This window comes from Sceloporus occidentalis, unplaced genomic scaffold (assembly GCF_023333645.1).
Source record: "Sceloporus occidentalis isolate IW3139 unplaced genomic scaffold, rSceOcc1.0.p SCAF_4, whole genome shotgun sequence".
Classification (NCBI taxonomy): Eukaryota; Metazoa; Chordata; class Lepidosauria; order Squamata; family Phrynosomatidae; genus Sceloporus; species Sceloporus occidentalis.
Window position 1 is genome coordinate 166,279,955 of NW_028316984.1, and position 16,921 is coordinate 166,296,875.

Genomic DNA, 16,921 nt, shown 5'->3' on the forward strand with positions numbered 1-16,921 from the left:
AGAAACTTGCCAAGAAAACCCCATGATAGGTTTGTCTTTGGGTTGCTGTAAGTTGGAAATGACTTCAAGGTACACAACATCATCATCAACAAAAACAAGCAGCCTTGCCTGACCCTTTTGCCAATTGCAAATCATTCTGTTTTTCCATATTCTGTTCTGATGGCAGCCTCTTGTCCTGAGTGCAGGCTATGCATAAAAACAATCAGGTGTTGTGGCACTCCCATTCCTCTAAGTACAAGCCGTTGTTTCCCATGTTTTATGCAGTCAAAGGCTTTGCTGTAGTCAATAAAGCATATGCATTTCCCCCCCGGAATTCCGTAGTGCGCTGTATTATCCAACAAATGTCTGCAATATGATCCTTAGTGCCTCTTCCTTTACTGAATCCAGCTTGCACCTCAGGGATTTCTTGCTCCATATATGGTAGGAGTCTGCTGCAGAATTTTAAGCATGACTTTGCTTGCATGGAAAATTAGTGCGATGGTTCTGTAATTACTGTATATACTCGACTATAAGTTGACCTCATGTATAGGTTGAGGGCCGGTTTTAGGGCCAAAATTATGGATTTTGCCCTCACCTGTGGATAAGTCAAGGGTAAAACCTGGAAGCTCCCCTTTAGAGAAACTCTAATTGAGGCTTTTTGCTTCAGTGTTTCAACTTTGCTTTCATCCTTCACCAGAAAGCAGCAGCCAGCAGGGGCGGGAGGCAAGCAAAAAGATCCTGTTTAATAGCAATAGCAATTAATCACCCAGGACTTTTTCTGCTTGCCTCAAGAGAAAAAGAAACTCTCTCCTCATCGCATGGGGAAATCTGAAAGAGCTGCTATTACATTACCACACTGACCCATAAATAAATTGACCTGGGATTTTGGGGTCAATTTTTGGACATAAATTTTTAGACTTATAGATGAGTATATATGGTACTATAATCTTTTGTGTCTCCTTTTTTGTGGAAGGGGATGTATATTGATTGCTTTCAGTCTGTGGGCAAGTGTTTTGTTTTCCATATTTGTTGACAGATTTGAGTTAAAACTAAGCTTGACTCTGTCTCTGTGGGTTGTGGTAGATCTATTGGTATGTTATCTGTTCCTGGTGATTTGTTCTTTCAGTGTGGCTTTCACTTTGCTTTCTAAAATTTGGGGTTCATCTTCATAAGTTTCTTCTTCTCATGTGTCATTCATCTTTTCACATTTTTTATACCACTCTTCTGTTTACTGCTTTCATTGTTGCTGTTTTTTAAATTCATTGTCATTGTGCTTTGTGTTCCTCTTCTGATCATAAAGCATCTCCATCCTTGGCTTAAATTTCTCTTTGAATTTTTCGATCTTGTTGAAGAGGTCTCTTATTCTTCCTTTTTTGTTTCCTTTTCTATTTCTCTGCATAACCGTTGTAGTAGTTCTCTTTATCCTTATGCATGAATCGTCAAACAGTAGCATTCATGATTCTGATTAAGTTTACGTATCCATTGCCTTTTGCTTCTCAGCTTTCTTTAACCGCTTGAAGTGTTTTGGCTGTCATCCATTGTGTCTTCTCGTTCTTTTTGGCTACTGGTATAATCTTTCTGCATTCCTCTTTGACTATATCCCTGGCTTCCCTACATGGTTCTTTCTGGTTCCTAGTCAACTAAGCTTAATAACGTAAATCTATTACTCACATTGTCTTTAAATTGTGATATCATGTTCTTTAGATTATATTTTGCTATGGCGATTGTTTTGAATGTAAGTTACTTGGGACTTTTTTTTAAAAAAAGTACAAAGTACGCACAGACGCTGATTACTGTTTACATCTTCCACTACTTCAGTTGATACAATTCAAGTTAAGTAATTTGTGATTTTCTGTATAATTTGTTCTAGGAAGAACTGCCACAGTCATGTAATTTCTTTCTCAGATACTTACTGATTTGTTTTTAAAGCCACAAGTTCACACCTCTTCTCTTTTAGCAACACCTTTTCATTTTTGCTCATTTCAGGAACCATATGTGGCAAATGTGAAGAAATACCAAGCTCCCTCACATTTCAGTAGCTTTTTTCCCTTCACATCCTCTCCGGCCCCAATTACCAACAATGTGATGTGTACAAATGAGTGCCATATGCCATGAAACCTAAAAGTTGTGACATAGCTGGGAGAGCCCCTCCCAATTAAATGGAGGCCCCATATACTCTAAATGGGGAGTGAGTGAGAGGGAGAAAGAGGAACAAGGTTAGACATTTCGAAACATAGTCTAAACAGAGCACATTTTCAGCAGAGCTTTAGCAAAAAAAGCAACATATGGATATAATTTGAGGTTGAATTTCTGTTGAAAGAGTTTGTTAACTGTTATTCTTGAACCCAGATTTAGGATTTTATTAATTTAAAACAAAGAGAAGCATGTGACTTGCAAAGACTACAAAGGAAATGGCATTGGTGAACTCCGACTTCAGGAAAGTGTAATATATTTTTCATCACTGAAAAGAAAGCACCAGCCCACAGGGATGCAGGTTATGAGGGGCTTTGCTCTGATCCATGGCCAAAGTATTTTCAGGCAAGGAAGTTTTATTTACATAAAACAGTTATACATTGCAAGAGAACCAGTGCCCATCATGTGGGTTGATTTACTAAGGGAGCATTACAAATGTCAGTTTTTGTTTCTTTAAAGAGACCTCCACACTCTCAAGATGGGGAGAAGGGAAGGGGAAATGAGAAAGGAAAATAGAAAAGGAGGAAAGATAAAGGAAAAGGAAAGATACATGATGTTTAGTAAGCAAAAGCAAGACTTGGGCATCTATAGACAAACTCCACATGGTCTCTCTTTCCACATTCAGCTCAGTTTCAGTTCTGAAAAGATGGCTTGTTGTGATAACTTAGTAAAGGCTAGTTGTATCTCACAATGAGTGCACCAACCATGTTGAGCATGTGTAAGTTTACTTATTTTGAAGTAAGAGTCCATGAGGATTTTATAAAAATGAAATTACTTTGATACTTCTAGTATTGATATCAGTAGTAGTGCTACAAATTTTCAGTTTCCCATCCTGGTCTTCATGTTAAAGTGGACTTCACTGACAGGTGGGTTTGAAATGTACCCTTTAAACTCAGAAACAGCCATGCCTATATTTTTTGCTACAGCAAACAAAAACTTCCATGGCATCTTAAAAGCCAGTTTGTAGTCTATGAAACCATATACCACAGTGCATTTGTTAGTCTTTAAGATGGCACAAGACAGTCAGCATTCGGAAGAAAGCAGAATGTACTTTAAAGACAGCAATAACAAAACCTCATATTTTAAAAATAAAATAGCAACTTGTGTGAATTATTTGTATTTAATAAAATACAGGCAAGGTATTTCCATGTTATGTGTTCTGAACCTTTTACTGTAGGCAGGTCCATAAGGACAATCTTTGGAATGGTTGTTGTATGCTTTCAAGTTGTTTCTGAGTTATGGCAACCCTAAGGCAACCCTATTATGGGATTTTCTTGGCAAGTTTCTTCAGAAGTGGATTGCTATGGCCATCCTCTGAAGCCAAGGTCATTCAGTGGGTTTCCATGGCTGAGCCAGGATTTGAACCCTGGTCTCCTAGTGTCCTAATCCAACACCCAAACCATTACACCATGCTGGTCTTAGGAATGGTTACATACACCCTATTTGGGTAGTTCAGGTGTTGGGGATAGAAAACTTTCAATGGAATGGGATGTAAAACACTAGTTCACAAGCAGGACTGTCTTTCCTTTGCGAGCACAAAGCTCTACTTGCCTGAAGTTTGAGATACTGAGAAAATACAATTATACTGCAAAACTGTAACAAAGTAGTTTCTGTGGGTTTTTTGGGCTATGTGGCCATGTTCTAGAAGAGTTTATCCCTGACGTTTTACCAGCATCTGTGGTTGGCATCTTCACAGCACAGATGCTGGCAAAACATCAGGAATAACCTCTTCTAGAAAGCAATTTTTTCAGGGTACATGGCTGACACCTTTTGGGTGTAGATGCACCTATTTGGGATATGGCACCCCTACAAACCTCCTCCAGAATGGTTCTAGTCTACTGCTCTACCCGATAGCAGACATGAACAAAAATGTTGACTGAAGTAACAGAGATCCCAAGGAGAATCTGGGAGAGCAATGAGCCTGGATGAAATACTGAAGTGAGATGTATCTGAACCATATTATATTTTTCCTTAATACTTTGGATTGGCACTAACTGGAAGAGCAGAAGCAGGCCAATATCTTGCATAGCTGTGCTCTATAAAGATATGTGTATCAATCCATTCCTTAAGTCTTTTAGATGTCAGAATGATTTGTGTTGGAAATCTTGTGTCATAATAATGACAAATCTGTGCTCTAACCTAACCACTCATGCTATAATTGAGTTCTTTTGGGTATTTTCAAATTCTTGTGCATCTCTTAACATATAGAAGTATTTGTCCTTCAAAATCCAACCCTCTATTAAAATTATCTTTAAAAGGTAACTCTCTTGTTCTGTAATTTATGCATTAAACTGCATTTGCTTACACTTTGTCCCCTCGCTTTCCCCCCCAACCATACAAGTGCATAGCACCACCTGTACCCATGCACAATGATAGTACAGTGCGCCCATGCTATACGCGGTTTTCATCTTACACTGAAAGCCAGCGTGACAAAGAGGAAATGGTACGCACGCCACATGCACGAGCCCCATGAGTTTCAATGGGGCTCAAGCACACGTGGAACTTGCATTACGTGGCGGGGTCCAGAACAGATTCCTCGTGTAAGGCAAGGGCGCACTGTACTATATTTATCTATAGATTATATAATACTATGTATATTCTACTTTTAAACTTTTAGAAAATCTGAATTCTAATTAATACATGGAGAATTTAAAAAACTGTCAGAAACTTCTAAGTCAAAACTAAAAAAATACAGATTTTTAAGCAGTGGTTAAAGAACAGCAGGGTTTTCTATGCTTGAAACTTGTTCAAATAATAGTTTGCCATGTAAAAATGAACTACTCCCACCCACAACCTGGAACACTCCATTAATTGTATTCTGCCTGACACATTAATGAACAGGTCACTTAAGTTTTTTCTAAATGCATTAGAACAAAGTCACAAATGTTGTCTCAAATATCTTCATACAGTTTCCCTCCTCTTAGCCAGCATTTTGACGAAACAAAAAATGATTTGAATAATATCTGTGATAATTTATGATTCACCACAAACTCCCTTACAGTGATAAACTCACTCGGAAGTGAGAGCAGTCCCTGCTGGAACTGAGAGTGCCCACTCAGATTTAAAAAGTAAAGCCAATCAATCCAGATTATGGAAGCCTTTGTTACTATTGCAAAACAACATGAATGAGAAAAGCAGCAAGGTGACTTAAACACAAGATTCATGTCCAGATTAATGCTCTCTGTCTCATATCCCTAACTGCTGTGACTAGCAAGACTGACTTTGTTTTTTGTAAAAAGGTAAAGAGCAGAGATAAACGTCAGTACTTACAATATCAAGTATCTCTTTGGTATGAGTTGCAGACAAACAAATTCTGGCTCTGGATTCAATGATTGGTGTTGCAGGAAAACCTACCACCACAACACCTATGTGCCGTTTCAACATCTCTCGTCCAAATGCACTACAAAGAAAGCAAGACAAGGTTAATGAAGCAGCAGCAGCAGCAACTTAAGGCTGACACTAAAGGCGGCCTTTAGTGAAGAATGCCTAGGAGGCCAGTTCTGACTGCTTTAGAAGTAGAAAGCATGCACACAAAGGCCTCTTTTGTTCAGTTCAGAGGTGGTCTTCCTAAAAGGGTTTCACAGTATTAAGTTCTCACAAAGCTGAAAGATTATATTTGGCAGGGGCTGGTCTTTTAGCAGGCTGCTTCTAAATGGATTTGTAACTTAAACTTCAAAGTCTCTTTGATAGAACACAGCAATTTTAGCTTGGGAGCTCATTTACTAAGAATCTCTCTCTCTCTCTCTCTCTCTCTCTCTCTCTCTCACACACACAGAATTATCTGAGTGGAAGGTCCATACTGTTCAGAAGTAATCAGTGGCACATGTTCTGCAATTTCATGTAGGTATAAAAAGGTAAACACAACCCACATGGGGCAAGAATCAAGCTTCCTGAGAATTATCATCCAAGCTCCAACATGATGTACCTCATATCTCCCTGTCTCTCTCCCACAGGACTAGTGTAAATACCCAAAATGCTTCTTCTCTTTCTGTTCTCCAGCTGACTATTTTTCAGGGTACAATTTAATAATAATAATAATAGTTTTTATTTATATCTTTCCGCATCACAACAGTTAAAAAACAGTTACAGTATTCCGACATTAGTTACTGCTCAATTAAAACCACAGCTAAAAACATAAAACATCAAATGTAAGACATCAAACATCATCAGTCAATTGCGGGGTCAGATGATCTCGTTCTATTCCAATGGACTTCATAGATCAGGAGGGTATGCGCGGTGAAAGAGCTCTGTCTTTACTGCCTTCTTGAAAATTTCCAAAGATGTGACAAGGTGAATCTCCTCTGGGAGTCCATTCCATAGTCTAGGGGCAGCTATACTGAATGCTCTTTGGGAACTGGAAACTTGTCTGGATGCTGATATCTCTAACAAGTTCTTCCCACTTGTTCTAAGAGTGCGGGGCAGATTGTATGGGGAGATGTGTTCCCGTAACTAACCCGGGCCCAAGCCATGTAGGGCTTTAAAGGTGATAATCAACACCTTGTACTGTGCCCAGAAGCTAATTGGGAGCCAGTGTAGATCTTTCAAGATAGGTGTTATATGGTCAAGTCTCGAAGAGCTAGTGACCAACCTGGCTGCCACATTTTGCACTAGTTGAAGCTTCCGAACTTGGTACAAGGGTTGCCCCATGTAGAGCGCATTACAGACATCAAGACGAGAGATTACCAGAGCATGTACTACAGCTTCAAGGTCCTTTCGGTTGAGGTAGGGTCGCAGTTGGTGTATCAACCGAAGTTGATACCAGGCACTTCGGGCCGTCTCATCCACTTGAGATGACAAATGTAGACGGATCCAGAAGTACTCCCAAACTTCATCCTTCAGGGGAAGTGTAACCCCGTCTAGGAGTGGTGGACAAATTTCCTTCCCCAAACCTAAGGAGCCTATGGCAAGTACCTCCATTTTCTCTGGATTCAGCCTGAGTTTGTTTTTCCTCATCCAGCCCATTACTGACTCGAGACAGGGATTCAGAGGGGAGGTGCCATCCTTAGTCATTGTAACAGTTGGGGACATAGAGAAGCATATTTGGGTGTCATCAGCATACTGCTTGTCTCCGGATGATCTCTCCCAGCGGTTTCATGTAAATGTTAAATAGCATAGGGGATAGAATGGCTCCTTGAGGGATGCCAGATGTAATCTTTTTCAATTCAGCATTGAAACTGTTTCTAATTGTTATTGTATTTACTAGTGCTAAGCAGCAATAATTTGCTTACAACCTACCCAATTTTTGCTGGCATATACAGCATCAAAGGTACAACAGGGGAGTCTTCATTTCCATAGATGATGAAGCCCATTTCCTTAAGCCGCCTACGAAAGTACCTGGTGTTCTCAGCCAACTGCTGTATGCGCTGCTTACCTGTCAGGAAAACAAAACAGAATAAAGGTTTTATCATATTCCTTCAAAATCATTTTTGATATTAATATTGGCTTTAATATCTTGGGAAAGGTGGAAGTTGGCTTTAAAAATGTGAATTACAAGATACTAGCATCTCCTATCTTGTATATGACTTTTAGTGCAACCAAATTATACAGATAAGTATACTGTATTATGTGTGTTCATATTGTTCCATTTTGTCTTCTATAATAACTAGTTCTGCATTACAGAATCCTATGAAACTTAGGCAAATATTGAAAATATTCTACTGTACCCAATAACCAATATTTCTAGAAGTTTTAATATAGATGAATAAGAAGAAATTATTTCTGGGAGAATCAATGTTCTGTCAGGGATGATGGGAGTTGTAGCTCTTCACCTCTGGCTCTAACTCACCACCTTGTTATGCACCGGCGCTGACCAGTTTTGGCCAGTGGTTAAAGCTTTATTCTAAAGCAGCAGAGTTTCAGAGAATAGGCTGAAGACCCTGACAAACTCTCCAAGCCTTCTCACTCTTGCTTCCACAGAAGTCTTCACACTTCTTCAGGATCCTGCTGGCTCTTGTATCTTCCTCAAGACACCAGACAACTCAGTAGTCTTATATAAAAGATCTACTTTATTCTACTATATACAAATACTAATGCCCTACAAATCACAATCTCTACAATCTCCAAACTACTCACAAAACTCCACAACTACCCACAAAACACATTGGGAATCATAGCAATTATTATAGTCATAGTAAAACACCACCCACTTAGCCAGTTTCCACCCAGTGGGCGTGTACATCCATTTTGATTGGTTCTCATGGTTCATCCCATAATTAATGATTTCATCATTTCACCTTGTCCACTCAACGATTCTCAGGTGTTTTCAATTATTCACTCTGCATTTCTGTCCTTGGCATTTAGGACTTGCTAATTACATTAGCTTTTACACCTGTGTGGCTCCTTAATTGCTTTTGCTTAGTCATGCTGACTCTCACATACATGTTTTATTTCTTTCACTGTATATCCCATGTTGCATTTTCCTTAACATGTTCCCCTTGAAAGCTATAAACTTAATGGGTAAGAGTAAAACAGTGAACAAGGAATAATGCTTTAGGTGAGGCTGAAATTCTGGAGGCCTTCAGGTGAGGCCCACAAAACAAGATGGAAATTATATTTCGTTGAGATAAGCTAGGATTTTTATGAAGACATTTAAGGTACCACTAAACAAGGAAGGCAAAGCAATGTTTTCAAGACCATGCTAAATGCATTTACCATATTCATAGGAACTTTCTGACCTTACCAAACAGACAGAGAAACCCAGTGTTAGAAAATTCTAGCACAAAGAATGATGCCATTTTTCTCATGATAAATTCACTCTAATCAAAGAAGAGTTTCAAATGGCTACATTAACTCAGTCCCTAGATCTCCTTCAGTTTAGATGGAAAGCATTAAAATATCAGGTCAAAATTTAAAATCACTATCAGAAAGGCTCCTACATGCATAATGGATAATAGACTGAAGCTGCATGACACATATTATAAGAACATGGAATGTGAGAAGCATGAATTGTGGAAGCTAGACAGAGTCAAACAAGAAACAGACTACTACAATACAGGAATGGGACATGACACAGTGTTTTACTCAGGAAAAGAGTAATAGAATCACAGAGTTGGAACAGACCACAAGGACCATCCAATCCAACCTCCTGCCATGCAAGAACTCGCAATCAGAGCACCCCTGACAGATGGCAATTCAGCATTTGTTTAAAGACCTCCAAAGAAGGAGAGTCCACCATTCTTTGAGGGAACAGTTCCACTGTTGAACAGTTCTTACTGTCAAGAAGTTCCTCCTAACGTTTAAGTGGAATCTTCCTGTAGCTTGCATTTATTGTCCTATGTCCTATTCTCTGGAGCAGCAGAAAACAAGCATGCTCCATTCTCATTATGACATCCTCGCAAACATTTAAACAGAGCTAACTTATCACCTCTTAACCATCTCTTTTCCAGGCTACGCATCCCCAGCTTCCTAAGTCTCTCCTCATAAGCCATGGTTTCCAGATTCTTCACCATTTTGGTTGTCCTCTTCTGGACATGCTCCAGCTTGTAAACATCCTTTTTGAATTGTGATGCCTGGAACTGGACACAATATTCCAGGTGAGGCCTGACCAAAGCAGAATAGAGTGGCACTATTACTTCCATTGATTTATACGTCTATTAATGCAGCCTAGAACTGCATTGGCTTTTTTGGCTGCTGCATCACACTGTTGACTCATGTTCAATATGTTCAACATGTGGTCTACTAGGACTCACAGATTGCTTTCACATGTTGTCATGTTAAGCCAGATGTCCCCCATCCTATATCTATGCATTTCATTTTTTCTGCCTTACATTTAACTAAGAACAAAAGGGATGGCGTTTATAGTCAGGAGAGGTGTTGCAAAAACAGTCAAAAGAGGAGGCCATAAAACTGAATATCTTTTTTTAAGATTCAAACAAAAATCAAGCCTGATGATGAAGCAGCAAGTATGCAACTCAGCATAATTCTAAATCCTCTCCTCATAAAAGTTAGATTGCTAATCTGCTTTCAGCATCCAGACCAAAAATGGCTAGAACAAATCAATTAGTAAACAGAATAAGAAATTGTTATACTAAGTGTTGGCCTTGGATGTCGCAAATAGGTCACACGGACAAGCTCACCAAGTACTGAGAGACATCTCTAACAAGCAGTAACTAACATACATGATATCTAACAAACTTGTTGCTTACATGCATATGCCTATATTAGTAAGTCCCAGCCATAATTCTTGCAGACAAGTGAAGGCATTCTGCGGAGAGTACCATACTAGTCATTAAGCTAGATTGGGGTGGGAAACTTTGAAAGGACTGGGGTCCATTTTTGCTCTCCCCCAACTATGGCAGGCCACAGCCTTCCTTTCACCTGAAAATGGTCACTTATAGGATCTTAAAATGCCCCGTCTAGTTTAATGGAAGCATCTGGGGCAGGGACACAGTTACAAGCAAGGGGTAAAATCACGCACTCCAGAGGCTGCAGAGCTGTGTGTGGCACAGAGCCCTGAAGACCAAATGCAGCCCATGGTCTAGATTTTGTCCATGTCTGAGCTAGCTGGATCTGCCTCCAATACATTGGAGTTTATCACACGGGGGAAATGTGGAATTTAAACAGTGATTAACCTGTGAAAACTGTGCAACATTAAAACGTGATTAAAATGAGATTAACACAAGAGCCATTATCCCACAAATAACCAGGGAATAAAAGGCAATAAACAGCAAAAAGTCTATCATGGGAAAATCCCATGAATTATTTGCTGCTGTTTCTTGCCTGGTTATTCACGGTATAATGGCACTTTAATCCTATTTCATCTTGACGTTGTGTGAAAATCATTAGCACAATTGCGGGATTATCATGGGTTATTTACAGCATAATAGCGATTTGAACATGACGTCATGTGAAAACCATTAGCTCAATTCCAGGATTATCACGGGTTAATCACCGTTCATACTTCCAATTGCCCCCCATGTGATAAACTCCATTGTGTTTGTTGTGATTCTAAGCTATGAAATCAGTTACTATATGTTGATACTGTATTGTTTAAAATCTTATGAAAGTTTATTTTATTTCACATGGTTACTAGTTGTATTTTCAGTTCCTAAACTTGAGTCCTTGACATAGAAATACTTAGTTCTGGAAAATACTGGAGCAATCTGACCACTCATCAGTCAGACTATCCTTGCAGCTATTCATGTTCTGTTTATAGGGCAAATGTACTGTGATGTAAAACCACTAGTATGCAGCATTATTCAGGGTACATTTGCCTGAAGAGTTTCATTCATGCTCACTGAATATGTCAGAAGATAACTGATTAATGTATCTGTGACAAACTGGTTTTTGAAATTATTTAAATTTTGTATGCCTCACTTACACAAAGGGACAAATATTAACAATGGTGTTTCTTTTCCTGCACAAAAAGATTGGCCATAATAAAACAAAAATTAACAAAAACAGAATGTCATTTGAATAAGCATTTCATTGATGATATATGGAGTAGCACTGGCCAACCTACTAGTCTGTCTTTCATCCTTTTAAACAGCACCCTGCTCTAATAGTAATGAAAACATCCCATATGGAGCACCAAGATTCAAGAAAAACACATGCATTTGCCCTGAACTCAAGTGCTGTGAGATATAAAGTACCACATACATCAAAGCTAAACATATATCAAATTCTGTCCCACAAATAAGCAAAGAAGGAAGCTTATATCGGTGTTTGCTTTATGTTTCAGCTAGTCCTTTGAAGACAAAGTAATTTCACTGGAGGGCACTGGAGTTTAAAACCAAAGTAACCACCTGTAAAGGATAAAAGGGCTTTCCCCCTCCTCCCTTCAATCTGTATAAGTTTTCCAAATCAAACATATGTGGGACATCACAGCTTTCAATCTGAAAGGTTTGTGATTTTATTACATGTGCTACATTATTTTCTGAGTTTACATTTACCATTATATGTGCACATCTATTAATGATGTGTGCATCTGCTTTTCCTTGCAGAACAATTCAACAGGTCTTTTACAGCATGACAAGGCTAGTTTTTGACGTTACAGTACAAGAATCTGTTTTCTTGCACAAAAATATTAAAGTCAGTGGTTAGTAGCAAACAAAGAAGTCTTACGGCACTCTGAAGACTAACAAATGTATTGTGGCACAGGAGTTTGCAGACCACATTACATTTCATTTGGGCTACTTTCACAGTAAGGAATGCACTAGATTTTCATGTGGTAACGGACCTTTATCAGTTTCTACTATTCGCTGTAAAACACTGAATGCATGAATGCGGATTTATCACTAACATAAAGTTAATTTTAATACATAGCTACCTACCTATTTTAAATGCACAACAATGATTATGAGGTTCAACAGACAGCCCCTAAGGGGAGGCTCCATGCCCCCCCTTTCCTTGCTGGATTGGGCCGCAGCAACTGCACGCCATGGCCCCAATCTGGCCTTTCTACAGTGCAAAAAAGCTGCAAAAAAGGCTCCTTTTTGCGCCATGGAATGGGTGTCCTAGCTGCCACAGCACGCCAATGGAATGCCGTGATGCACCTCACCATGCAGTTAGGTGCACAGCATGATGCCAGCATGGGGGGTGGCTAGCGTGTGTACACCACACCCCCATGCCAGCATATAACACCGGTCTGTAAAGGCTCTATGATGATCCAGTGGAAACAGATACGTGGTTGTAGACACTTGAAAGCAGATGCATATTGTTTGGATACGGTGACTGTGCAGATAGCAAACAAGAAGCTGTATGTATACTGATTACAATATCTACAAGCCCTGGATGAGGGCACTTAAAAGGCTCTCCTCTCTCCTTCCATGATGACAGATCTTGCACAAGATCACTAAGTGGTACTTAACTCTATAAAGAAGCAGCTTTTCTGTTTGAGGTCTCCAAAGGCAAGCACACATCTCTTTGGCAAGAGCCAGCATTTCCTAAGGCTGCTTCTGGCAAATATCACTGGTGTGTACAATTTACACATGGAAGGGTGCAAAAGTCTATCTCAAGCCCTTGCACTTTCTGTATGGCATGTAGATTAATGATAACCCTTCATATGCTTTTCTCTATATTGGTTTCTGGTTTTCATTTATAAGTTGCCTTGTGTCTTAATTCTGGAGGAACGTAAGAGGGAGCAGGAGTTGAAAAAGGCAATATTTAATATGTAACTGGACTTCATATCAATAAAACAACAGTAATGGTACAACTTCATAATAAACAAGTATGCCTCACTCATGCAATATACCATGAAATCAAAGAGTCAAATTATTCAGGTAGAGACAGTGTTTACATAGGTGCCAGTTCACCCTATAAGTTCTATGTGCAATGATGTACATAATTGTTCTCCCAATGTCAAAGCACAAGGTGGATTTGAACCCAGAACTATTTGGCAGTGCTAAGCTTCGCTAAATCTCAGCAATATCACATCTGGAAACAATACCAAACATAGCAGCCAAGTCTAGCTACCTATTAGTGTGTTAAATTTCAGAAATAGCAGAACAGCTGTAGTAGTGCTGAATAGGTTAGCATATGCTGTTAATGATTAAGATGCCTCTGTCCTGACAACAGATAAAAGAAACCTTCTGTGATCAACAAATTGATTACTTCGGGACATAACTCTGACTTCTAGAGACATTATATCTGAATAGCATAAATTATTCACTATAAGATTCAAATAAGCACCTGCTAATTACATGCATAAAAGAAAGAAACATCCACAAGTTCATTTTAAATATCTTCCACTTTGAGAATGTATGCTATCTGTTACAGAATTGTACCATTGTACATAAACATAAAAACCCAATTCTGATTACCAATTCAAGTAAAGGAAATGAAAAAGGCCCTGAATAATAATAATTATTATATTATTATTATCTGAGGGAGCGATCAGGCAGACCCAGCAACATCAGGGACTCCCTGAAGAGGCCCCTCCCTCCTTAACCGTCATCTCGGCCTCAGAGGGAGCGATCAGGCAGACCCAGAAACATCAAGGACTCCCTGAAGGAAGAGGCCCCTCCCTCTTTAACTGTCATCTCGGCCTCAGAGGGAGCGATCAGGCAGACCCAGAAACATCAAGGACTGCCTGAAGGAAGAGGCCCCTCCCTCTTTAACTGTCATCTCGGCCTCAGAGGGAGTGATCAGGCAGACCCAGCAACATCAGGGACTGCCTGAAGGACGAGACTTCTCCCTCCTTTAACTGTCACCTTATATTTGTTTTGTATTCAATTTTTACTGTATAGCGCTATGATCATTGCGGAATAGCGGTCTATAAATAAAACATATTATTATTATTATTATTAATAATAATAAGTCAATAAAAACATACAATTATTTATAGAGCAGCTTCACTTTTTTTAAAAAAAATTTGTAATCATACTCATCAGGGATAATTGAAAACTTGCTATTCAGTTCAAAAGAATTCTATTCATATTAACATGTCAAAGAACTATCGTACATACTTGAATATAAGTTGGCCTCATCTCATGTATAAATTGAGGGTAAATTTTGGGGCCAAAAGTATGGATTTTCATATAATCCATGGAGAAGTCAAGGGTAAAATATAGGGATATGTAGCAATGGATCTAAAGAATGAAGCAAAAGAAAACAATTCCAAAGAACTTACAGTGCTTCCACGACAGATTATATTCCTGCCTTTCACCAGCTGATGATTCCTTTTTAAAATAAGAATTAAAGTACAGTACTTACACTGACCCATGGATAAGTTGACTCGTTTTTTTTGGGTCACTTTTTAAACTAAAATTTCTAGACTTACACATGACTATACAAATATAATTCTGCTAAATGTGTAAAAATCTAAGCAGTGAACACCAAGATTCCACTTATGAAATGCTGATGCGTGTGTTCTATAGTTGTTAAATGCCATTTGCACCAACATCTTCTCATGGAACAGAGCAGGTCAAAAAGTATATTCTCCAGTTTCTATGTGCTTAACCATATGCACCCATTAAAACAAATACCAATCAGTTCAGAAGTTTAGATTCAGTGGAAGGGCTTGCAAGTATGATATGTGCTGATGTAGCATGTTGAAATCATCCATAACTAAGCAGTGGTATGATGATGCTCTGGGACTTACGTCATTAAGTTTGTATATCATTATACTCATAATTAAAAGTGAGCTTCTTAACACTGAGAGTAAATTAATAACCAATGCCATACCACCATGTTCCACACATAAAAAGTATTTCTATTCCTCTCTTTGACAAGTTGATTTGGTAAAGGGTGGCATTAATAACAATTCTGAGCTGTGCTGGCCAAATGGCTGTAATAAAGTTTGTTGTTGCAATTCTGAGCTCCATGCTGGCTATCCAAAGTCAAAAAAATACCTTATGATCCCTTATGTGAAGGACAAGGATTATAGTGGGCTTGATAAGTCCTATCTGCATCTCTGTTACATCACAATTTTTTGCCCCAAGGAGACAGCACACTTCTTGAGTCATCTTGTAAGCCCCACAAACCACTGCTTCTCTTCCCTGAACAAGAATTCCCCTACCACCACTGATTGGCAGGGGCCATTCCATGTGCTGAGTCTTCTAAAGTCATCTGCACATTCTCTGTGGACTGACGGTTGCTCTTGTTGCTGTCCTTTGTCATCAATGATGTGTGAAAACTTTGAATTGATTCTGTAGCTCCAAGCTCAGAATGATCCTTCTACTTCTATGTGTCACACTCCTCCAAATGCCTATCTCCTGTGTTCAGGAACTGACCTCCTCCTCAGAGTCTTCTTCTGTGTGTTCCTCATTCAGGACAGTCTGCTCCTCCCTATCCAAGAAAACTTAATGTTCCCTAATATGTTGGGGAGTAGATACACAATCCTGAAGTTGCTAGACCTTCTCTTCCAACAGGGCCACCATCTTGCACGTGCTGCAAGTGTAGCTATCCACATGCTCCAGCAAAAACACAAACATGCACCAGTGAATGCAGCAGTTCCCTCACCAGCCATATTCAGTAGTCTTAAGCAGGCTTTGAAAGAGAACTCCAGGCCTTCTTTCAAAACTTGCCTGCTAAATGCACATGCAAAATAGTTGTTGGCCTTGCCTGTTAGTAAAGCTCCTGTTCAACTCTCACTGATATGACTGGACACACCACGAGGCACGCACAGTGGCCCTCAAAGAGTAAACTCAAAAGATAGGGGAAACAGTTATATAAAGCTAGTGGTTGCTAGCTCCACTCCCAAGCAAGTCAGTGACTCAAAAGCTTCGTCCCCCTAGACTGTGTGCTCAGGGAGAACACATGGCCCAAAATAAACACCCCCACCCCACATAGGCCTTAAAAAACAAGTTAAAGAGTCAAGGAAGACCTGCAAACACAGCTCACCTTCTCCTTTCTCCTCTGATACTCAAAGCAGAGGTAGCAGTTATGTAGAGTTAGTGGCTACTAACTCCATCCCCAAGCAAGTTAGCAGCATTGCAGAAGCCTCACTCTCTTAAACCATGTTCTGAGGGAGCACACAGCCAAAAAACAAACAAAATCTCCCATACAAGCTGTAAACAACAACAACAACTAGTAAATGAGTCAAGAATGGATTCCCGTAGAAGAACCACAGACAAATAATCATAATCACAGGACCCTCTTCCAACTATCAACCAAAGGCTTAGGCTTAGATGAAGCCATTTCCTGTTCAAATATGGTGCTAGAGGTTTTGAGTGTGGTGAGTGTACAATGTTGCTGAGTTACAACACCACATAAAAATTACTTATAGCTTATTTAAATTTGTTCACAGCTATCTACACTCCACTATGCACATTCAAAGACAGAGCTAGATTCAACTTGTTTATCTTCAAAA

At 39.3% G+C, this 16,921-nt stretch overlaps 1 protein-coding gene across 1 annotated transcript in view; it reads right to left on the reverse strand.

The window, feature by feature from the left end:
- Positions 1–16,921, reverse strand: part of SPTLC2 (serine palmitoyltransferase long chain base subunit 2) — an 86,701-nt gene that overhangs the window by 8,406 nt on the left and 61,374 nt on the right. Inside the window, exons 10-11 of the mRNA XM_089522297.1 lie at positions 7,408–7,543; positions 5,443–5,572 (exon numbers count right to left, since the gene is read on the reverse strand). Coding sequence (XP_089378423.1) covers positions 5,443–5,572; positions 7,408–7,543 — 266 coding nt within the window. The remainder of the gene's footprint in view (positions 1–5,442; positions 5,573–7,407; positions 7,544–16,921) is intronic.